The sequence below is a fragment of the Anas acuta genome, chromosome 27 (genome assembly GCF_963932015.1).
Source record: "Anas acuta chromosome 27, bAnaAcu1.1, whole genome shotgun sequence".
NCBI lineage: Eukaryota > Metazoa > Chordata > Aves > Anseriformes > Anatidae > Anas > Anas acuta.
This window is the reverse complement of record NC_089005.1, coordinates 1,493,698-1,517,728: the sequence shown is the minus strand read 5'-3', so window position 1 is coordinate 1,517,728 and position 24,031 is coordinate 1,493,698. Positions and strand designations below refer to the sequence as shown.

Sequence of the window (24,031 nt, the reverse complement as noted above, 5' to 3'; positions counted from 1 at the left end):
AACCCCGAGTGCCCACAGCCGGCTGAGAAACAGTCCTTTTAATCATGGCGTTACACAAAACCGCACAATCTCTCCCCAAAACGGGAGCCTCAAAGTCCAGAAGGGGCAGCTACAAAAACACCCCCACGCGGGGAGCAGCGGGGGCACAGCCCTGCCAGTGCCGTGGGCTCTGCCTTCCGTCAGCAAGCCCAGGGGGTCCCGGCAGAGAGCATCCAGGGGCAGCATAAAAACCGCCCCCAAACCAACGCAGCGCCCCCACGAGTTAAAAACCCCAGCTCCGAAATCCCGAATCCTCCGAGACGAAGCGTTCGTCCCCCCCAGGGACACGGGGCCGCTCACACCAGCTCGTCCAGCAGCGTCCCGATGCCGGCGCGGGGCTGTGCCGGCCCCGCCATGGGCTTGTTGCACATGGGGCACACGCAGCGCACCTCCAGCCACTTCACCAGGCACCTGCAGGGTGTAGGGGGGGGAAACGTGAGGCTGAAAAACCCCCGTGGGGAGGAAATCCCCGCTCCCCGCTGCGCTGTACTCACTTTCGGTGGAAGGCGTGCTGGCACGGCAGCACCCCCAGCTCCTCCTTCGCCTTGAAATCCTCCAGGCAGACGGCACAGGTCTGCTGCGGGAGATGAGAGTGGGGTTAGGGATGGTGCGAACGCACAGGACCCTATAAAATGCCCACGCACAGCCCCGCTCCTGCTGTGATGCTGTGGCCAGGGAAAGCCCTGGGTGGTGGGGTCTCTTCCCAGGAATTTCTGGCAGGGAGTTTCCCTCCCCAATTTCCAACCAGTTTCATGCGGTGCTGGCACGTCCCTGTCCTGCCTCGCCGAGCAATGGGGACCCAAAGCACCATCCCCACCAGCCCCAGAGGGGTTTCTGCGCTCACCCCGTGCACGTTCAGCCTCCGGGCATCGCCTTTCAAAACCACCTGCGGGAGAAAAGGAGACAGGATCAGGAGCAGCTGGGACCGAGCTGGGCTGTGGGATTCACTGCAAACAAGCACTGAGCTGGCAAAAATCCAGGCTGGATGGGCAGCGACTGCGTGTCCAGGCCTGGATCCCATTGGGATTTTGCCAATGGGATCCAAAATGAGCCAGGAAAGGGCAGGTTGAGCTCATGCACAGCAGCAGCAGTGTCCCATCACGCTGCCTTTGAATATCTCAGGTCAGCTGGGGACGAGAAGCATCGGTCCCTGCTGCACCCCCGCCTCCCGCTTGGCCCCAAAGCGATGTGTGCGTGTAGGAAACAGCCATGACTTTACCTCCTTGTACCCGAACCTCTCGCTCTGAGCCTGGTGCCGCAGTTTGCTGGAGAAGGGGGGAGAAAAAGGCACCGTGAGCTTTACAACACCCTCAAGAGCCACCTGGGAGCAGCACAACCCCGAAATTTCAGGAGGCACCAGGGCAGCGCGGCGCTGCCCAGCCCGGGGATGGGATTTAGGGCTGAGCCGTGCTGGGGCAGGACCTGGTCCCGCAGCGCTGGGGAGCCATCAGGAATCAGCAGCAGGGAGTGATAAGAGCCGGCGGCCCCGATTGTTTGCCTTAGGAAGTCGTTGGTGGCGCAGGAAGCGCTCGATTTCCAGCTCGCCCGCCGGCAGCTCCCAGCCCCGCCACGACCTTGGCCGAGGCGAGGGCGCCAGGGAAAGCTCCCTCGGAGAGAGCCCCAGCAAGGCACAGGGGGCAGGGGACCTCACTGCCTTCGCTTCTCCTCCACGCCAAGCCCCGAAATGTCCTTCTGCAGCCCCTGAGAGGCTGAGAGATGCGAGGCTGGCAACAGAGAGCTGGGGCATCCCGCAGAGAAGGGCTGGAGGCCCGCAGAAAGGCCAGCTGCTGCCTCCGAGTTTAAAAATAGCCCTGGCTGAGCAGGGAGGGCAATGTAAAGACATCCTCTGCCGTGCAGCGCCGCTCCTCCCCCTGCCCGACACAATGCAGCCCTCCGAAACGTCCCCTGGAAAACAGGAGCCCCTTCCTGCGCTTCCTGCCCTGCTCCACCGCGGGGACCACGGGGGCTGCAGGCGTGCCTGGCCCCGCTGCGGGGTCAGATCCCCGTGGCAAAAGGCTCCTGGGGTGTGGGGCAGAACAATGGGGCACGGGGGAGGGCAAGGCGGAGGCATCTACGGGGCTGGGATGGCCCCGAGGGGGTTGCCCGGCTCACCTGATGAAGTAGCAGCAGAAAATGAGGCTGAGCACGAAGACGAAGATGCCGGTGCCGAAAATGACCATGTAGATGTTGAGAGGCAGGTCCTGGAACGTGATGGGGGGCATCGTGCAGGGTTTAGGGGTATAAATCAGGCCCAGACTGCAGGAGCACCCTTGGGGGAGGAAAGAGAAGTCAGCGGTTAGAATGGAAAAGAGTCCCTGAAGTGGCTGCAGCCACCTCTGTGCTTCCACGGTCCCAAAACCCTTCTCCAGCAGCACAAACGAGAGGCAGAGTCCCGGTGTCTGGAAGGAAAAGAGGCCCCAGGGGAGCCAGGAGGGGATTTAGGGAGGGATGGAGCTCGGAAAGCCGGAGCAGCTGGTGCCTGTCAGTGCTTGGAGGGAGCCAGGAGCAGCCCCGGGGCTGTGCTGGGTGGCACAGAGACCGAACGGGGCAGGAGGGCACCGCACGGGGTGGTGGCAGCACGGGGAGGGCAGCAGGGTGCCCACCCAGCGAGGTGACACCAAACCCACTGCTGGCTGATGCAAAGTCGGGGTCTGGCAGTGGGTGAGCGCTGCTGCTTGTCTCGAAACGGTGCTGACCCCACAAGAGCTTTGATTTCCCAGCAGATCGGGCTCACACGGGACTTCAAAGCAGAGCGGAGGCCCCAGCTGTGCTCTGCGGAGCATCTGCCCGCGAGGCGCAGCGCAGGAACAGAGGGTGCCGGGCCAGCTCATCAAAAAGCTCCTCCAGAAACACTTCTGGGTTTAATTACAGCCCGCTAAAATCCTCCGCCTGCTTCTCAGGAGAGGAGGAAAACTGCTTTCCACCGGGACAGCAGAGACAGGCAGGGCACGGCGTTAGAAAGCTCTGCACAAGTGGTGAGGTCCCTGGGGAGCAGCAGGACGCACACCGATGCCCCCGGCCCCGTGGTGCTCCCAGCTGGGCTTCTGCCGGGTGTCTGCGTCCTCGTGCACGCGGAATTTACTCAGAGTTTACACGTGGTGTGCTGGCCAAACCCTGCGTGGCCGGAGAGAGGCGTCTGGGCTGTAGGAAACGGTTTTTTTTTTTGCTGGCCACGCCACCTCTGCCTCCTCACCCACACAGCAGGGAAAGGGAGGATTTGTTTGCCGGGTCCTGCTCTCCCTGCCTCCTGCTCTCGAGACCACCAGGTGCAGGGAAGGACAATAAGAAAGCTGGTTTTTTTTCTTTTTTCTTTTTTCTTTTTTCTTTTTTTTTTTTTTTTCCATTTCCCTACTGGAAATGATTGAGAAATGCTCGGAAAATAGAATGAGAAAAACAAAACAAAACAAAAAACAAACAAGTCAATGAGGTAATGCTGGTGTGTGGTGGGGGGACACGGGCTGGCAGCAGCTGTCGATGGGACATTAAAAATCCCTTGCACGGGCACCCGAGGGGCAGCAGAAGCAGCAGCAGGGGGAAAAGGCGAGGTGGAAGAGGAGAAGCCCCAAGTCCCGGCCCTGTACCGAAGAGGAGCCGGTCCAACACGTCCCCGCCAGCCGCAGCACAGCTGGCAAGGCTAATTTTAGGCTCGCCAGCTCAGCCGGGCTCATTCCTGCTAAAGAAGCTTTCCAGCCCCCACGAGCTCCAGGCAGAGCCACGGGCTGGGAGGCGAAGCTGCTGCCAGGTCCCAGGGGGGAGATGCGACCCCCTCCCCAAATCCGGGGCCTCCCCAACCCTGGCCGGCCCCTTCCAGCTTCCCCCAGCAGCAGGCTGGGCGCTGGCTCGGCTGTGGTTTTAATTAGCACAACCCCCTTCTCCTGACAAAGGCTTTCCATATTTTTAGCTCGGGAGGAACAGAAGGCAGCTGGTTTTAATACAATGAAGGCCTGAGGGGCACCAAACCCAAACCGAAACAACCCTGTCACCAGCCTCAGTCCACCCGGGGACGGTTTTGCACCTGGAGCCAGGAGCCTTGAAAGCTGCTCCAACAATTATTTAGGTGAAAAAAAGGAGCAAAGAGGACATCTGCAGAAGGGCTGCAGACACACGATGTCTTTCTCACCCTTCTCGCTACCCGAGGGCTGCTCGGGAAGGCGGTGCGCCCTGCCAGCGGAGTGTTTTCTCATGCCAACCCCAAAAACTCCCCTGTGTAAGCAGGAAAGGTGCAGCCCGACCTGTCGGGGCACTGGGGGTTGCGCCACCTCCAACCCCAGCAGGTTCAGGCTGCCTGGTGGATTTCGGTGCTGAGCTGAGCCTCTGAGAGCCCCGGGGATAATTTCTGCCACCAAACGACCAAAGGACGGATGCACGGTCCAAAGAATGCCCCCCACATCCAGGCCCCACAGCATTTGGGGTCAAACAGCACACCTTCGACCACCGCGACCCCCCAGCTCCAGGCAGGATTTTAAACCGGGACAGACACGAGCTCTGCACGGGCACTGTGTTTTTGGGTTTTTGCTGAGCCGAGCTTCTCCCTCACCCCAATTCTTCTTCAACACAAGGAATGGAAAACTCAGCAGGTCATGAAATAAAACCCATTCTTTCCCCTCCCACACAAAAGCCGTGGGCTTCGCATCGCAAAATTGAATGCAGCTTCCAGGTCACGTTTGCTGTGATGCGGGAAGGGGCTTCCTCCAAAAGGCTCCCCTGTGCCAGGCAGCTCGCAGCGGGGGTAGCCAGGTCCCAAATTACCTGCAAAATGCCCCAAACTATGGCTGAGCAACAGGAGGAGCCGTGATGTGAAAGAGGAGCTGCAATTGGGACGAGGCGAAAACTTCACTTCTTTACTGGGTATCGGACTGAAACCACCGGCCCCCGTTCTTGCCAGGGTCCTCAGCAGCGCTTCCCCCTGCCCCAGGGGGGTGACACCAGGGGGGTGACCCCAAAGAGCACGGCACCCCTTGCCTGGGGGGCAAAACTTATTGGGGTGGATGTGGGGGGCTGCCTGCTCCCAGGCATTGCTTCCCCCAAATCTCCCAGGAGGAGCAGCAGCCCCCTGACCCCCCAAACCCCTCCTGACCCCAAAACCCCCTCCTGCCCCCTCCAAACCCCTTGTACCCCCCCAAACTCCTCCTGCCTCCCCCTTAACGCCCCCAAACCCCTCCTGACCCCAACCCCCCCCCTTCCCCTCCAGCCCCCTTGTACCCCCCCCAAACTCCTCCTACCCTATCCCAACCCCCTCCTGGCGCCCCTAAACCCCTCGCAGCCCCCCCAGGACCCCCCAAACCCCCTCCTGACCCCCCCAAAAAAACCCTTTTCTCACCGTGGCACCACTGGAACGGGGGCATCCGGGAGCGGCTCCGCGGGGCCGGGCCGGCTCCGCCGTGCGCGGCTCGGGGCCATGGCCGGGAGCGGGGCCGGGCCGGGAGCCGGGGAACGGGGCCGGGCCCCAAACCCCGCCCCAAGCCGAGCCCCCAAGGCCCGGGGCCGCCCCCGAGTTAAAGGGGGGGCCGGTGAAGGGCTCCGGGACCCCCCCCGGGCATGGTGAAGGGGCTGCATGTCGCACGCAGTGTGGGGAGCCCGGCCCTATAGAGCCCCCCCCCCCGGCCCTATAGGGCCCTCCGTGGTCCCATAGAGCCCCCCCCGGCCCTATAGAACCCCCCTTGGTCCCAAACAGCTTCCCCTGGGGGTGTGTGGCCCCCAAAAGGGAAAGCTCCAGGGAAGCTGGGGAGGGTCTCTGTTTTGGGGTGCAGGGTTGGGACCTGGGTGAGGGCTTTGAACTAAAATAGCAGGGATTTGGGTTGGATTTATGGAAGAATTTTTTCACTCTGAGGGCGGTGAGGTGCTCCACAGGGTGCCCCAAAGAGTTGGGGGTGCCCCCCCCCCATGCTTGGCAGTGCCCAAGGTCAGGCTGGGTGTGGGTTTTGGGTGAGCTGGGCTCAGGCAGGGGGTTGGGATGAGATGGTCCTTAAGGGCTCTTCCACCCCAAAGCAGCCTGTGGCCCTGTTCACCAGCCCTTTTGGGAGCTTTGCTGAAGCTCCCAGTGTCTCTCAGCCTCATGCAGGAGATTTTGGACACCGTCAGCACCCCCAGCCATGCCGGGGAGCCTGCAGGAGACCCCGAGGGGTGGGGGCCATAGGGTGGGCACCATAGGGTGCCACCCAAGGCAAGGCTTTTCCACCAAGCCAGATCCTGGCCCGAACAAAAAGTCTGTCCCAAAGCACTCGAGGGACGGCCAGGCTTCTTCCTTAGCGCTGTCTTTATTTTCACAGGTTAACACTAGGCGTGGAGGACATCCAAACACGATGACAAAAGGCCCGTTTGCCAGAGCCCACACACCAGACCGACTTCACATTGCTACACAGACCGAAAACAAATGGGAAACGAGACGAGGAACACACACAGCTTCAGTCTCCCGGGAGGAAGGGACGGGACCGGCTTGGCAAATGCGTCTGCCACGTGGGAGAGCCAACCCTTGAAGGCTTCCTGGAGCCAAACGGGGTAGGGAAAAACCTGAAACGTGGGGCTGAGTCCCTCCAGAGGCATCTCGGAGCGAGCAGGCTGGGAAGGAGGCGATACATCAGGCCTACCGAGGTGCTGAGGTTGCAGGTTGAGGGCCTAGACTTTACCACTAGGAATAGCTCGCATGTCTGGGGACCCCCTCAGCTGAGAGGGGGGGGCCGGTTGCACGGGACCCTATTTAGCTGCCAAGCATCTGCACTGGGAGGAAAGGCCTACCCCTATCACTCAGCGGGCACGGGGGAAAGGGGAGCACCGCACAACCCCTTCTCATCCTCCTTCACGAGCTCCTCTTCAGCCTCAGGGCATTGTCCAGGGCGACCAGCTGGCGCAAGAAGCCCCGGTTGGGGATGATACCGCGGTGGTCCTTCACCGTCTTTATGGCTTCTACAAGGGGCATGTGGTGGCGGATCATGAGGTAGGCGAGGACCAAGGTGGCCGACCTGCTCACCCCGACAGCACAGTGCACAAGGATCCTTCCTGGGGAGGGGGCAAAACACAGGGGCTGTGTCACAGCAGACCAAACATCCCAATTAACAAATAAATAAATAAAAGAGGACCCAACCGTTTGCCATGGTGCAGCCTGGCACTGCAGGTGTGCAGCCTCCAGGGTTAGATGTAGGGCCCCAAATTTAATAGGGACGTGATGCACTGAGGTCCTCCCCTTGGGAAAGGGTGTCAGTGCATCAGGATATCCCAAAACAGCCTGAATAGGAACTGGACACAGGCTGAGGCTGTGATCTATGGGGCTAGTGCTCTAATTTTGCCCATCTCCAATGGATGGATAGCAATAGGATGTTGATCCAGCTTTCCACCCACCAAAGGGAGCTTCTCCCCTCCCCAATTCACCCCGCCAATCTTTACCGCTGACCTTCATTCAGCGCCTGGTGGATGAAGTCAGCGGCAGGGTAGAAGTAGGGGCTCATGTCGAAGGAAGGCGAGTCGTGGGCCTCGATGCCCAGGTAGCGGATGCCCGTGCCCTCGTAGTACTCGGCGCCCCCCCTCCACTTGCTGTGCGAGGCGTTGAGGATGTGGGTGATGCGCAGGTGGGCCAGCTCGCGGCGGTTGGCTGCTATATCTCTGCGGGGAGGAACAGAGAAGAGGTGTGCGAGTTTAGAAACGTCCAACGCTAAAAAAAAAAAAATCCCAAAGATGGTGTAAGGGCTGTCCATTTTCATCAGAGTCAATCTCACAGACTCCATGGGCACACCACCTCCTCCCACAGCAGCTCTCCAATCTCTCAGCACAGCTGTGCTCACGTCCTTCCTCCTCCAACCCATCGCATCCTCCTCTCCCTCACACTTCCAGCTTTCCTCTCCCGGCCCTCCGCGTTTCAAATACCCCTCAGCCCCCCGTTCTTGCCCCCCTCCGATACATACTGATCGCCCAGGTAGAGGCCTGGCCAGACCTCGTCGGCGTGGTTGCAGGCTGTCTTCCCCGTGTACAGCAGCCTTTCCAGCTCGAAGACGCTGAGGATGGGGTGGTTGCTGCGCTCCTCCCGCGAGCCCCGGCTCGGCGACCTGGTGCCGTTCCTGGAGAACCTGGACAGGAAAGCCATGGGAGCTGCCGAGACCCACAAGGCATACCTGTGGGGTCGTGAAGGCCGGCGGGGGGCCTGGAGGTCTCTTCTGCTGCTGCTGCCACCCACGGTCCTGGCACAGAAGCAGAGGAGATGCTGTTAGAAGAGCCGGGGACCTCTCGCTCCAGCCCTTTTGTAGAAATGCTGGCCCGAAGCAGCCAAAAACCTGACCTTCATGGTGAGAGGGCTGTGTCGAGCCAGCTTCCCAGCAGCTCCTGCTGTGAGACACGCTCACCTGCGCTCCCTTCCAAGAAGGGATGCTGCTGGGGAGCAGCTTGCGGTGCCAGGGAAGCTGGAGAAGCAGCCAGATTGCTGAGTCTCCACGGGCTGAGGTTTTGCTCCAGCCCCACGAGTTGGGTTGAGGCCACATTGGCAGGAGATGCTCTGTACAGGACCACCTTCCCTCCTGAGCTGGCTCGGGGGTTTTGCCTGCCAGCGGGACAATGCCAGCTCGAGAACTGAGGCTGCCAACCTGTGATCAGAAGCAGCGGAAGGCGGCCAGCTCCGGGCAAGCCACCAGGATCGGGGAGGAAAAGCCCCAAACAGGTGGAGGATTCCATATGGCACCACGCGGGGTCTGGCTGGGGCCCAGACTCCTGCGGACCAGGCACAAAAGCCTGCGGGGAGGGAGAGGCAGCCTTAACCCCTCCGAGCACAGCAGTCCTGCTGCTGCATTTGAACACCCAGGACAGGTTTGGGGTGGGTAAGAGTTAATTTCAGGGGATGCGAAAGCTCGTTTTGCAGAGCCCATCCTCTGGGACATGGCTCTGCTCTCAGCCCTTTAGATGATGCCGATATTTGTCAGGAAACCTCCCTGGCCAGCCTCGGAGCAGTGACAATCTCTGCAGCCAGGCAGCAGGCAGAGCCCCCTGGTTTTGCTCGCTGGCTGCTGCCTCACCAGCTTGCAGAGCCCCCCTACACGAGCAGATCGAGCAGATCATTTCCCTTTCTGCCCTGGAGGGGCTGGGAGGTGTCCAAAATGCGTCCCACCGCAGCCACCCAGCGCTGGCACCCTTGTGCGGGGCTGGCTGCCCTCAGCCCGCCTGCTCGGACATCTCGCCCAAGGCGCCGGCCAGCAGCCAACAGTGCAGAAGGAAGCAGCCTCCGGCCATTTCTTGGCAAGGCACGGAGGAGGAAAACATTGCAAGGGCATGAGGCAGCTCAGGGGGAGACTGGAGACGCTGCACGTCTCCCTCCCCGCTCCCTGTTCTGCGGGGGGAGCAGCTCAGACCCTGCTGCCTGGCACCCTGGGGTGCTGCCCATGCTGCTCGCCCCCAGCACAGAGCACGGGCCACCCCCTCTGCCCTGATGAATTTTGGATTCCTTCTCGCTGGGCATCCCGACTTGGCAAAACCCACCTGGAAATGGCATTTGGCACGGCCGCGTGCCGGGCCCTTAAACCTTGGGTGACCTTGGCTGCAGCACAGCCACGCGCCACCAGCCCCGGGCAGCGTTAGGGAATGGGCAGCAGAGGGGTCTGAAAAACCACCACACCCCCAGCACGAGGCTGTAAAGAGCCAGACAGCCCCTCGGATTGCTACAGCCGGCTGGTAAAACAGCAGCCCACACCTATGGAGGGATGTAGCTCACAAAACTCAGGCCCAGAGCTGGCCTCCAGCATCCCCCCCCCCCCCCCCAGCACACCGCTGTGCCAGCCCCACAAGGTGCTGCAGGGAAGAGAAATTGCCCCCATCCATGTCCTCCAAACAGCCCCCCCAGCACCCAAATCCCTCCCAAACCCCACCTGCATCCCCCCTTGTGGGTGCCAAGCCTGGGGGGGGGCTCGCTCCCTGCTCTCCCAAGCAGGCTCCTGGCTGTCCCCGAGCCCCCCTGGCAGCCGTGCAGGGCTCGGAGGGAGGGGGGGAAGCAGCCAGAAGCTGCCTGGGCGCAGAGCAAGAGGCATCGCCGAGCGAGCACAGGCTCAGGGAGACAGACAGACAGACACGGGGAGGAAGGAGACGCCCTCCCCGTACTCTACCTTAGCGAGGGCTGAGGCTTCCCCTGCTCAGAGCGAGGGTGGCAGGCAGATCCAGTCGGCCATGTCTTCCTGCTGCTGCCGCCGCCGCTGGAGAACGGCTGATGTATGAACATCTATTTTAAGCCGTGGCATGTCCAGAGGCAGGTTTGTTTATAGCACGCCGTGCATGGGTGGCTAAGGGAGGAACGAGGGAGACGGGCACGGAGTCGGAGACCGCGTGCAGGCATGCAGAGGCACACACGGAGGTGCCCATCACTATGCGGACGAAAACAGCAGCAGCAGCAACAACACACCGAAACGCTGCTGCCAGCTTTGCTTTCACTCCTCCTCCCGCAAACCAAAAGCCACAGGCATGCAGAGAAGGAGAAAAAGCTGACAAAGTGGTGCCGATGACATGGTTACCTACATCGGAGCTCTGTGGCTCTCTCCAGGGGATGCTCCCTCATTTCTTTTTTATAATCGACCCCGTCCAACCCCCTCGCTTAGGGTCAGTTTGGCAGAGCCAGGGCTTGGTGACATTTTCTTCATTTGCTAAGAAAATAAGCCTGTGTGTGTGTGTGTGTGTAGATACGTGGTATCTATTTACAAATTCACGTCAAAGTCAGGGAATACCTTTTTTCCCCCTAGAAAAAAAAAATAAAAAGTTCAAAAAATCGAAGCTTTTTGTTTTGACATTCTCTAAATGACACCATTCATTTCAGAAGCGCTGCAATATTTCACTTAAGCATTTTCCAGGCAGAATATTCTCCATCCCCTTAGAAGTGCTGGCGTTCGATTTAAAAGTTTGACTCAAATCAGAAAGTAGGAGTGTGGTGGGAAAAACAATCTGAGGAAGAGTCGAAACACGCTGTTCCAGGCCAAACACCACATCCCAAGGTTTGTGGCGCTCCCTGCCTCCCTCCTGTTCAATTAAACGGGAACATTTTCTGTCTTGTTTTCGTCTGAATCTGTAATGGTCTCAGATGCAACCTCAGAAGCTCTGGGCACGAACCCAGCATCACCAGCAACCTGCCCTGTCCCGTACACTGGGTATGGATGCCTGCACATCCCTCAGCCACACACCAAGGAATTACGGTCCCAGTAGTCTGAAAAACACGCTTCTACACAGAAGCGCCTACAACCCTCGTCACAAAAGGTTAAATCTGAGTAAGAAGAAAACAACACGGAATAAAATTAGCTGGATAAACGTTTTGGCAGAGAGTTGCCCGCAGGGAACTTACTGGCCGTTTAAACAGAGGATTAGTAGTTGGTATGTTTTTATTCCAATAATAATACTGGAATTGCTTTGTAAAGCAGCCAGAAGTCCCCAGCAAAGCCAGTGACAGCTTCTTAGATAATGAAGTCTCAGACACTTCGGAATGCCTGGGCAGCTGCAGCAAGAGGTGTCAGCAATCGGGCTTTTTATAAGGGAAGTTTCTCAGACACGCAGCTGACCTCCCTGCCTCGCCTCCTCTCCTTGTTTTCCATAAACATCGGTGTTGTAGCAGAGACTGACTCACTCTTTGCTCCCTGATAGCATTTATCGGCTCGGCGTGTCCCTTCTCCCTTCTGAAGCATCTCTCCTTGAAGGCAGGAGGCGACCCGAAGCAATGGGTCTGCATGCTTGGAGGGGGCACAAACACCGCTGGGGGGTTGAAACCTCTCTCCTACCAGCGGTGACTCTCAAAGCTGCTCCCCAGGGATGTACCCAGCTGCAGAACCAGCCCCAAAAACATCCTGCAACCCCACTTTCCTCTGGGCTTCATCACCCAGTGATGCTGAGCCCCCTGAGCAGGGCCATTGGTGCTGGGCAGCTAAAGCCCAGCTGTGGGCACCCAGGAGAGGTAAGAACCAGCTCTCCCCAGCCACGGGCACCACCACCGAGTGCTGTAGGGCTGGACAGCTTAAGGACAGCACCAGCATGGATTTCCTACATCCCCTAGCAGGCAGACTGGCTTGCAGCGGGGTGCTGCTGTTACAGCAGGGGTGGGATGCTGGCACAGGCAGCCACCACGTCCCCACGTCTCATCTAGTGTCAGAAACTGCTGCATGCAGCAGCGAGGACAGAGCAGCTGCTTTCAGCTCCATTAGGAGGGGAATCGGCTCCCAGCAGAATAAGCAGGGCACCCGCTGCTCCCAGCTGTCCCTTTTCACCGAGCCAGAGCTCGGAGCAGGGAGAAATCGAGGTTTGGGGCTCTGCAAAACCCGCAAGCGAGCTGCAATAAAGGGCAGCTCGGAAAAGTTCACAGCTCCAACCACTGGAGGCTGCTCTGGTTATACATAAATCACCACCACGCACATTGTCAAACATGGAAAACTCAGCCCAAGGAAATAAAGGGCAGGGGTTAGAGAGTTTCAGAGCTGCTATTTCCTGGCTTTACACTCCACACGCATGCAAATTCGCCGCGGTCTTCACAGCTCTGTTTTAAAGATCAGAGATCAATCACTTCACGCACTAAATGCTGCATGTCCAAAAGCCACCTGGAAGGCAGAGGCGCCAGAGTTTATTACACTCAATCATAAACAGAAAGAATATGTATTTCATCCAGCGTGTGCCATTTGATAGACCCGCCGCAGAGGAGGGTGGCAGACGGAGGGAGCACAGAGGGCAGAGAGAGCTGCGGAATAACCACAGAAAATTAAACCTCTTTACATTAGTGGTCAGGGTGGGAAGGTGGCGTTGTTGAAAGGGGTCGTGCAGGATGGCAGAGCTGCATTACAGCAATGCACTGGACAGGATTTGGACAAACATGATTCTCCTGGCACTGAAGGTAAATCCACCACACTCTTCCCTAGCTGCACGGATGCAGCATTGCATCCATGGGGGTTGCTGCAGGCTGCCTCAAAAAAAAAATCATTGAAAATTTATCCACAAAAGGCTTCTAAGGTCATGAGGCCAGTATATCCAAGGTAGCACCAACTCTTGATCAAAGCAATAAAGTAATAATCTTCACTCTCTTTTTGCCTGAGTTTAGGGCAGGGATAAAGGTTTCTTTTGGGGCTCCAGCAATCTGGAAGCAAACTGCAAAGCTCGAGGTTACAGCCTTCCCGGGGCTCTCCCAAGCCTCTCCAGTCTCAGCACCTTTTGGGCAGCATTCGAGCGCTGTAAAATCCTCTCCCAGCCCCAAAACAGACGCCTGCTTCCCTGTAAGAAATGTGATCGAAGGCAATAAACCCTTGCAAGGGAGGATGTGCAGGAAACACAACTCCTCCGTGCCCACTGCGGCAGCGCCAGCCAGGAGTTAAAGCCTCATCACTTGGCTCTATCGATTCACTGCTGGAGGGGGCCACTCGAGTTCTGGCAACGCTGAGATATTTTCCATTAAAAGAAAGAGAAAGGAAGAAGGAAAAAAAAAAAAAAGGAAGAGGAAATAACAGCACCAGACTCATTGTCCGACAGCTGTAAAACCTGCAGAGCCTCAATTTGCGAGGAAGCAGCGCTTGTCCAGAGGGAGGGAGACAGCTGCTGGCTTTGTTGCAAACTTGCAGTGTTTATGATTACTTAGCGGGGAGACTCTGAATTGCTCGTGGACGCATCCTGCCTGTCATCCCCTGTCTTGTTAATGTCAGGAGCAGCCTGGGATGGATCTGAGTTGCTATAGCATACAGAGGGGAAAAAAAAAAATCACTAAGAAAAAAAAAATAGTCGAAAAGCCCAGCAAGTTGCTGGCAAAGTCTGCTGTGAAATCGTGATGCTTTCTGTCTAACTGCTCACTTCAGCTTGTCACATCTTGTTAGGAGAGCAGGCTGGGGCACAGTCCAAACCTTCTTAAAGCTGGTGGGAGGTTTGCTGTTGACCTGCTCCTCGTTGTGTTTAAATGCTCGGAAAGATGTCAGAAGGGAGAGAACTACCCAGGGCTGAGCCAGCCACGATCCCCATTAGCAAAGAGCCTGAGCTACTCGCGCTTTCTAAAGGCTAATCTTTCAAGATGAAGGTCACATCTATCTTGCATAGCAAAGAGATCTTTGAAATAGAGCCAATCAGCACTGGAAACCTGCACCTCGAAGGCAGGTGTGCTGGGACGGCCACGCTCTGTAACCAGCATCACCTCTGCACCGCACACCTCGAGCTGTGCGCTCCCAGAGCTGCAGCCCTCACTGCGCCACCTCTGCCTCCAGGAGCTCCACTCTTGCCCTTGCAAATCCAAAAGCCTTTGGGAAATCTGCTCTGGAGAAAAAAACAAGGAATTATATCTGCATCAGGGTGGGAGCTGGGGGCAGGTCCCTGGTAAATTCGTGCTGACTTCAGAGAGGCCAGGACCCATCCGTGATTATTTCTCTCCTTGGTGTTCTTGGAGCAAGAACTAATCGCTGTGAGCACGACATGCAGCAGCGGTGTCTTTTTGAGGTCTGCAGCTACTCTTAACACAATGAGTTTCTATTCACTGTGTCTGTGGCACTAAGCGCCCCAACAGCCCGGCAACGATTTCTAAAGCAGGGAGAAGAGCTTAGGAGCTCAAATAGAAAGCCAGCGAGAGTTGGGTGCCTAATTCCTTTCAATCTTCTTTTTAATTCCTAGCCTTAGGGCTTTGAGGAAGTGGCTGGTTTGATTTGATGAAGAAAAAAGCTGTTCCATTAACAGGTCTGATGTTGGAGAGGTTTCTTTCAGCCTGTGATGAATCCCAGCACCCTTTAGCAGGCCACACTCGCTGCTAGATCATATTTTCCCTTCAGTGACATTACGTCTCAAGCAGGCTTTCACTGTAATAACATTTGCAGTAATGAAATCACCCGGCTGCACGGTCTTCTTTTAACAGCACAAATATCCGAGCTGGCGACAAAGGGAGATTTAAATGTCACACAGCCCGTGCTGTATGTGTCCATCAGAAGATAAGGTTTCTCTTTGTCGACGAACGGAGATGCAACGGCGGCTGCTGGGCGTTGGGAGCACAAAGGCTCGCCGCAGCTCTGAATAGGGAATGAGGAGGCTCGGGGTGTGGGACGAGCTAATACAGAGAGCTTCCCAAATCCCACGCTGGCTACAGGGCTCCGAAAGATGTACCAATGACACAGCACTGAATTTGCAAATGAAAGGACTTTGAATCGGCTCCTCTCTCGGCTCCTGAGTTTGGGTTTGCTCTAACAGCAGCTGGTGGTACAGGACAGGGAAGCGAGGGATGGAAGATCTGAGCTGGGGGAGAACAGCCCCAGCATGGGTGCTCCCAAAAACCTGTAGAGCATCCCCTATTTGAGGTGCTCCCAAAAACCTGTAGAAACCTTACACAGGTTACCATGCAGGATGCCACTGCTGCCCATGAGAGCTTCACACCCACCCAGGAACTTCAGCTCATGGTCAAATAGAAAACATCAGCAGAGAGGAAAAAAACACACTGGGTCAACCCAAACCAAATATTTAAAATTAATAAACAGCAAAAAAAAAAAAAAAAAAAAATGTTTTGTCATTTAATTGTTTTCTTGCAGCAAACACAGGCACAATGCACAATGTCCCAATAAACAGAAACTGAGTTTCCTTGCATGCGCTCAAGATGACTTGGGCCTGATTTGCTTCCGCCAATTAGACCCCAAACTGATGTTTCTAATTAGACTATCAGAAGTAGTCTTCCTTTTGAAAATGTTGCTGCTTGATTTTGCAGTATGGAAATCCTTTCCTGCCTATCCCCAGGAAATCTCTCGAGTGATTGATTTACTCCAATAAAAGGGCTAAAAATTCCCAGATCCATCAATGCCAGTTGTAAAACTCCCAACATCTGAAGGCAGGATTTTACCAGCACACTTAGTTCTGCCTCAGGGTTGTTGTTTTTTTTTTTTTCTTAACAAAAAATGAGAAACTGCTCTGTCAATGACTTGAAGGGTTACATTAGAAACCATTACATTTTGCTGCTGGCTCTTATGGTAACACGACTTGTACCTCCAGCTTGGCTTTCCATCTGCTACCAGCAGAGACAGTAATGCTCCAGTCAACACAGAAGGTACTCGTGTTTCAAGGAGAGGAGAGTAATAATGAAAGAAGAAAAACATTAGAGACGATGATTTAGCCTGAGAAAGGGCAGATCACCTCGACCGATATGCCACGTAGCACGGCTATGAAAGGAGGAACATTTCCTCGGCAGGAATGTTTGGTGCAGCGGGAAGAGGGACCAATTTCCCACCTCTGTTTTTAGCAGAAATGTTAATTTTAGCAAAAGAAGTAAAGGTCGCGAAGGACAAAAGATTGTGAGGCAGTAAAAAAAACAAACCTCCTCCTCTCCCCTCCCCAAAGACGTGACAGTCTGAGCTGCTTCGCCTAGTGGAAACAGGCAGCAAAGAACATTTTAGCTTTAATAATTCTAATTATTCCACAGTATTGTGAAACAAATTAGAAATCCAAATGAAATCAGTGTCCCATGGCACTAGGAAACGTACAGTCACAGAATGCAGGTATCTAAATCTATCCTGAGTCCTGTCTGGCTTAGACAAGACAGAAAATAATGGAAAATATGCTTAGAAACAGGAGAGAAAATTAAAGCACATATTTCTGCACACTGACTGCTGCAAAGTCATGCAGGGAGCTGAAGGAAAATCAGCCCTGAAACTAAGCCTCCTGCACACCGCTCCTATGCCAGAGCTTTCCTTTTCCAATTTTTTCTCTGATTTTTCCCTGTTTATTTTTCCCCTCTGCCCTTCTCCTGGGGATATGCGGCTGTGATCCCTGGGCCTGGTGCTTCCAGCAGCTCTGGGTCCCTCAGGAACAGGGCGCCTCGGGAGCTGGGAGGTGCCAAGGGATCAGGCACTTAACGGGCTGTGAAATCCCCCAGGATTTGCTGCAGCCAGAATATGAAGCCCTGAAACTCCCCCAAGGGCATTCGTGGTGCTCCCCTGGAGTCCCTGCCCCACGGGAAGGAGCTGACTGCAAGCAGGGAAGAAATTCACTTTTATTTACAGTAAGGGAGCAGAAAACCCCCAGCTCCCATCCTAAGGCACAGCTTTAACCCTGGGCTTGGCATTCAGAGATCTTTAACAGTTGTTCATGAGGCAGGTGAGCAGGAAGACGATTTACACAGCCACGTATGGGAACTAAGGACCAAAAATAGTCCTTCTGGTGGAGGCAGCTATTTATCAGCATCCTCATCCATCACGCTGGAGCATGAAAGGCCAAATAAATGACCCTGCTCCCGGCCGCTATTATTCCTGCGTGCTCACAGGAAGGCAAATACCTTGAAAGAACTTGGCTGAGGCTGGGAGCAGAGGGCAGAGCCTGCCCCCCATAAAGTGCCGGGATGAATGGGATATGACAGCAGGTAAATAAGCGTGGCCAGGTGAAGCCATCCTGGCGAGGGCAGTCAGCACCGTGCAGTGCCTCCTGCCTGGTTTATGCTGCCCAGGTGCAGCAAAGCTCTTCCTCCACCTCCGCAACAAGCTTTTCACTCACAACAGTGCTAGCCTGGCCTCAGCAGGCTGTTATCTCCCCACACAGACCCGGTGCTTGAGCAAAAAACACTCCCCTTCATTTTTCTCAGTGGGACAACAAAGCAGAATTGGGGGCATCTGCTTGACCGTGGCCACGCTGCTCTGCCAAGGGGTGCTTTTACCTGCTGCCATCCAGCCCTCCGTTCACAGCCAGCCCTGAAGCTACAGCAGAAATCCCAAAAGCAGCCATTAATGCAGGACCTGCCTTTATCTTCTCCATGCACCTGGCAGGCACTGATGGCAATATCCTCACAGCTGAGGCTGGTGGTGCTGGAGCAAGGGAGGACGAGCCACCTGCAGCAGGTGTTCAAATGAATGCCCAGGGGAAAGAGGGCTAACAGCGAGTGCTGCCATCCCCGTTATTAAAATACAGAGATCGTGACACTGAGCCACTAAGGGAAAAATCCACACAGATCACTTGCAGGGTCCTAAGTCTTACCAGAATGACTCACAAAGGGAAACTATCTCACTTCTGAGCCACTGCCTAAAGGACCCCTGCTCTGCTAAATTGCCTTTCCTGCATATGCCCAAATAGCAGCCTGGAGATATGTTGATTGCACTCTCTTAGATAGTCCCCGTGTGCTTTGGGCAGCACCAGTCGAGCATTGCAAAGTCCATCTATCTTCATGTTTCTTGCTTTCAGTGATTTACGACGGCACACGGAAGCTGGAGGCAGAGCAGGAAATTAAAGCAGCTTTCCCAGTGTGACCCCCGCCTCTGGATCCCTCCGTGCCTCACCGGCGGGTTTATGCAAACTCATATGAACTGAGAACTGAGGCATGAAGAGAATAAGTGATTTACACCATTCATGTAAGGAATATGACAGAAATTGGGAAGAAAGGAAGCTCTGTGAAGCCAGAGCCCTCACCTACCAGGACATCCCAGGCAACCTCCTGGGTCCCTGGCTGCAAGCGCCCACCCGGCAGCACCGGGGGCCTGCCAGCAGCTCCCCTGCTCTCTCCAACAGGGTTTGAGATGCTCAGCTTTGCATCCCGCAGCCCCTGCCTTGCCTTTACTGCTGTCACACGCTGACAGATACTTTATGAGCCCGGGGACCCAACTCCTTCTGTTCACTTCAGAAACACTTTGCTGAGCAAACGGAGGCGAGGGGTGAGCGGAGCCGGTGCGCCTCCCAGGCAAGGCTGGGCTCTTTGGGGTTGAGTCTTTTGTTCTTTTCCCTCATTGCCTCCGCTGGCTTTGGTGATCTTTCTTCATAAGTTTCCCAAAAGTGACAAGGGCAATTTATTACGTGTGCGCAAGGCCTTGGGAATCTCCTGGAGACATATCATTCCTGCTATTATCCTCCTCACACGAGGAGCCGTTGTTCTTGTCAAGCTCGCTCGCTTCCTCCCTTGCAAAGAGAAGAAAGGATGCCGGGGATTTTTCATTAATCATTTTTACGCCCAGAGCTGCAGCTCCCGTCTGCATTCTGATCACTTCTGATCTCTGCCACCATTTTTCACAGGAGCACTTATGAGGATTGTTTTATGCTGCTGATTCGAAGTGCGTTAATGACCAACCATTCAGTGTCCAGAGCAAAGCCTTAAATTTCGCGTACACTCCGGTGGGGAAAATCTATTACGGCTATACATTCTCGTTCTTGCTATTCTTCTTCAAGGAAGGTGCCAGTTGCAAAGAGTCGGGGAGCGAGGGGGAAAGCTGGCAGAAGGAGTTTGGTTTATGGTGAAAATGAAGAAGCAAGCAGAGGTTTGTGCACCTGAGCTAGGACCTGGGGCTGCCGTGGTTGAAAACTGGAAGCTCTAGCCAAGGAATGGCCAAGCTGGAAGGGAAAATATTGCCAAAACAGAATTGTTTCAGCTGATGGCAGCTCAGCATGCCCTGATTTCTAGTCTGTAAGGTAAAGCTGCTCCTGACAGTGTGCCAGGGTCTCCAAGTGGACGGCTTTTTTTGGGATGGCACCAAGCACCAGGTGCTCCATCTCAGCCACGGCCTCTTCACACAGACCTCTCGGAGTAACAGCAAAGTTACACACAGCTGGGGCTGAGTTTGGTCCTGGGCTGATTTCCTCACCTCCCTGGGCATTCCCAGTTTCCAACAACTGCGCTGATGAGCACAGTAGGTGATTATTAATAATGACAAAAACGTGTAACTTCTGTCACGTCAGCTCCAAGTCCTTCCAAAATACAGCAGGACCAAGCAGCAGTCTCCCATTTCCTCTCTAGAGGGTGGTAAAATATGCTCAATCTAAAAATAACAGTAAAACTGGACCTTGAATAAGTCCCTTCCTCGTGCTGTGCCTCTGGACTCCTCCCGGTGACTGTCTCCTGTGCTAATTTCGTGCTGGCTCCCTGCAGCAGGGCAGAAGAGCCTGATCCTGGCACCTGGAATCAGTGCCCCTTCCTCGGTGTGCAAGTACCGGCACCTCCAGCCACGCAGAATTCATCCCAAATGTAATCTTGTCTTTTTACACAAGGGTCAGGAACCGGCTTCTATTCTGTGTCTGAATGAGTGAATACACAGTGCATTGTAATTCTGACCCTCTGACACCTCATTTTAATACAAAAAGCATAAAACATAAGAGCCAGAGATTGGAAAAGACCTTCTGGACCATGAAGTTCAGCTCTCTGAGATAAGATCTCATTCATACCCTATCACATTTTCTCTTGAAACTGTTAGGCTTCCTCTGCCGCTGCCCTTAGTTCAGGATCAGCCTTTTCAATGTGCAAAAATCTCCCAAATTTTGAGCATAAGCTTACTCACAGTGAGGTTGCTCTTGTACTAACACCGTCCTTTAGCTGAAATAGTAACCCCAGGACTAACAATAATAATAGTTAATTACAAGCCCAGAGGGGCTGTTGCTGGAACCAAAAATAACCATGGTAATAGCCCAATGCATTCAAGCCGGGGGATAGCAATAAATAACCTCTCGGATCCATCAGCAGTAAAATGGCACGTCCATGTCAGAGTCCAGGAGGGAGGAGATGCTGCAACGAGTGCAAGTGGCGAGGCAGGCTCCTAGGGCGCCGCTCCGAGCGGGTGCGGTTGGACGAAGAAAAATGCGAGGAGGGAAGAAAAGAAACCTTATTCCCCTGTGTGGAGCAATTTTCAGACAGCTGCTCGGTCCCCTGGGACCAGGCAGAGGGGGAGAGAGAGAAAGATGTTCTTGCTGCCTTTCAGGCTAGACCTACATCAAACTCGTTAATGTCAATAGGAGGGAAATTGAACTGAGCTTTGTTGTAACCCTAATGAATCCTTTGCCAGTTACAGTAAATTTATTCTTTTGATTTCCCTTTCTCCCCCCATCTTGTTTCATGTGGGCTTTTTTCCCCCCCTTTATTTAATGTTCCTTTTCTGGCAGCTTCTTCTTTTTATTTCTCTCCAATTTAAAACACAGTTAAAAAGCTGTGGTTGATTCCAATTAAACACCCCCTTTGGGATTACTAAAACACACACACACACACACAAAGACCCCCTTCTTTGATTGTTTCCACGGCAACGTATTTAAATATCTCATTCACGGTGTCCAAGTGAAGAGCTGAAGGATTTGGAGAAGCTTTCTTTTTCTGCTCCCTCACCTCCCTCCTCCCCAAATTACTCATGCTGTAGCGGTAACCGGTGTGATACACACACTGCGCTCGCCAGGCTTTGGCCAGAATGCAGAATGGATCTGGAACCCGTGGATATGCTCCTGGAATCCCAGAGGAGGAGGAGAACAGGGCCAATATTATGTCTGACAGCAATGCAGAGCTATTGTAATTACTTAGGAACTGGGAACGATAGGGAAGCATCGTCAGCAGCCAGACAGGCCAAATTCTGCCGTTCCCTACACCAGCAGACAGCACAGTAACTCTGCTGGGACTCGTGGGGCTGTGCTGGCTGGGAGCTGGTTAAGAAAGAAGTGGAAAGGGGCTGGTCTCGATGGTGCAGGTACCTGAGACCACCAAAACCAGCGAAAATCTGAAGGAGACAGTTGGGTCTGCAAGCACAGGCCTGGGGAGGTAAAGGAAGCTTTCCTCTCCTCTTCAGCACAGAGGTTTTAGTGTTGAATGCAGGCCCTGACTGGGAACAGTAACCCAGCCTCCAAAAAGCCTCAGTCTGTGAAATCCCTGTGCTGAGCGCTCCAGCAGAGGCCCACCAGAGTCGATTTGGAAATGTCCATCAGTGCCAGAAGTTCACTTCCTCTGCCCACAAAACTCTTACAGAACACAGAACTACAGTGGCTTCTCTGCTTTTTTTCTTTTTTTCTTTTTTAAAGTGGGTAATAATGAGTGTCTGCGTTAGTAGATGTACCACTTATGTACACTGGGCCATGGGGACACACCTGCCCCAGCTCCAGGACTGCTTGGTGAGAGGAGAGCTTAGGCCCTACCTCTCGGGAGCCCATGTTCTCCTGGCCATGACTCATATGTACCATGTCCCATGACTTGCACGTGCCACGTACCATGATTTGTACGTGCCACAGAGCACGTGTGTAGAGCTGGATGTGCAGTCTGCCCACAGACCTGGGCACAAGCGATCGATAAACCTCCCCTCAGCCGCAATCAGGCGCAGGCCGGGAGGCACCCGCGGCACCTGCTGTGCCCTTGACATTTTCCCCCTTCCTTCGCGGCAGAGGAAGCTCACTCCAGTGCGAACGGGTTGCTTTGCAGCTGTTAAATATTACTTCTGCTTTAACAAAGGGGGTATTTTATCATTAAGTGTTCTGTCTCCAAGGAGGGGAAAGGCCCAACAGCAGAAGTGCACAAGCCAAAGCATTGTTGCGGTAATGAGAGGAGGACTCCTACAAGGCGCTCATTTCACCTGCTGTTCTTTTCCCTTTCTGTTGCTTTGTGTTCACTCCCTTCTCGACTCCAAGAAACACGGCTTCTGGCTGAGTTTTCCACACCCACACAATTGGCCCAATTTAGGGAAGGGAAATTTATAACGCAGAGGTGCTGTTTTGTGTGTGGCCAATACAATTCCCGCTTGCTTTTGAGCATTTCACGCAGAAGATACGGCCTCTGTCTGTCACTTACAAACTGTTGTTCTTTCGGAAACAAATAGCAGATGTAAACACGTAGTTTTCTTTTCAGAGGGAAATTATCCAGCCCCTTTGGTTTGCTTGTGCTTAGTGGCATTCTTTGCAGCTCCAGGCCTGTGTAGCTTAACCAGCAAGGGGTTAAAAAGCAGCACAGGCTCTGAGGGTGCCTCCAAAGAGCAGGGAAGGGAATAATCAAGTTAACAGACGTGTGGTCTGCTTGTTAAAAGAACTTGGTATCCAGCGTGAGCTCTTTGAGTGACCTGGCCCATATTTTGGTCCCTTAATGGCAGCAAAACAGCTCTGGAGATCTCTCCCTCCTGGGTTCCTTCCAAGTCTCACTAAAGTCAATGCATCAGAGCCAGGACCATAACATCTTAATTTCGATTTTTCTTAAAAAGGGAGAGAGGGAACGACAAAAGCTTGAAAACACGAAGCAAGAGCAACTAGAAAAATCAGAAATCAGAAGATGATGTATTATAGCATTGCTAAACCTCTTTTTTTTTTTTTTTTTTTAAGATTAAAATATTTCTGGGTGACGCTCATAATTTCTCAATGCTTGGTAGAGACTAGAGGAACTTGCGAAATAGTTCACATTTGTAAATATTTCATTCCTGTGACTAAAACTCATGTGATTTAAGTGCACATTGCTCCATGTTCTAGTACAAGGACTGAATAATAAACGGCCATGTTAGAAACTACCTGGCTAGAAAACAACAAAAAAACCTCACTGTGCATTATCTGACTATGACAAGTGAGATGCTGGTGGGAGAGAGAAGGAAGACTGGTGGCTCGCTGTAGATTTACTCAGGGAACTCTGCAAAGACAGGCATTTTTTGCAACTTTCTCCTTCGCTTGTTTTATTCCATTTCTGGGCTGTCATTTCAGCAACATCTTTAACAAATGAAAACCCTCTGTAGAGTCAATAGTAATTATAGGAATTTATCACAATTGCCAATCAAGGTGTGTTGGAAAGACTCATCTTTCTATTTTAAATTAGCTTTCACTGCACACAGACCACAAGTTATCTTTAGGAAATCAATTGCAGAGAAATGACAGCTTTTGTGGTGTTATGTGACCTCACCAGCCATCACACAGCATAATTCCCCTCCTCAGGCACTTGTGTGGCCTCATACAGCTGTTTTCTAGGATAAAAGAGGACAGAAACCCTCAATACAAAGCCTGAAATACTTCTCTATGCACCTAAATATAGGGAGGATATTGAACAAAATGTAGGCTCAGCTTAGACATTTTTGTAAATGAATTTGATAAGAGAAGGCCCTGGCCATATTTACACCTTGATCTGGTTTGCTGCTCCTAACCACACCAGCACAAATTCTGCCTTCAGCTCTGCTGATGCAGCTCCCGTTTTAAATGGAGACCAAGCAGACACACCTGAAGGCAAAATTCAGCTGTGCGTGTAGCTGCAAACACTTCCTCCTAGATAATTAATGCACATTTGTCAGGAGTTCCTTCTCTGCTGATAATGCTGCCATGAGGAAGATCCTCACCTGATATATATCAGCCTGAGATCCGACTTGGTAGGAGAGGACAG

The 24,031-nt window shown here is 53.9% G+C and overlaps 2 protein-coding genes across 7 annotated transcripts; both read right to left on the bottom strand.

Moving 5' to 3' along the window:
• Positions 1-23: 23 nt before the first annotated feature.
• RNF122 (ring finger protein 122) lies at positions 24-5,517 on the bottom strand. 2 transcript variants are annotated; one of them, XM_068662312.1, is made up of 6 exons: positions 5,360-5,517; positions 2,152-2,308; positions 1,259-1,304; positions 884-925; positions 534-616; positions 24-450 (listed from the first exon to the last, which is right to left on the bottom strand). In XM_068662312.1, the coding sequence occupies exons 1-6, from the start codon at positions 5,382-5,384 to the stop codon at positions 336-338; spliced, it is 468 nt and encodes a 155-aa protein (XP_068518413.1). In that variant the 5' UTR covers positions 5,385-5,517; the 3' UTR covers positions 24-335. The 2 variants fall into 2 exon arrangements, with proteins under 2 accessions (XP_068518413.1, XP_068518414.1); XM_068662313.1 differs by having other exon boundaries at positions 534-613.
• Positions 5,518-6,277: 760 nt separating this feature from the next.
• DUSP26 (dual specificity phosphatase 26) lies at positions 6,278-17,740 on the bottom strand. 5 transcript variants are annotated; one of them, XM_068662307.1, is made up of 5 exons: positions 17,621-17,653; positions 10,113-10,286; positions 7,935-8,207; positions 7,427-7,635; positions 6,278-7,035 (listed from the first exon to the last, which is right to left on the bottom strand). In XM_068662307.1, exons 2-5 carry the CDS (start codon positions 10,223-10,225, stop codon positions 6,836-6,838), a joined length of 795 nt encoding a protein of 264 aa, XP_068518408.1. In that variant the 5' UTR covers positions 10,226-10,286; positions 17,621-17,653; the 3' UTR covers positions 6,278-6,835. The 5 variants fall into 5 exon arrangements, with proteins under 5 accessions (XP_068518408.1, XP_068518411.1, XP_068518409.1 ...); XM_068662310.1 differs by lacking the exon at positions 10,113-10,286 and having other exon boundaries at positions 7,935-8,096; positions 17,621-17,740; XM_068662308.1 differs by lacking the exon at positions 10,113-10,286 and having other exon boundaries at positions 17,621-17,733.
• Between the last annotated feature and the right edge of the window lie 6,291 nt (positions 17,741-24,031).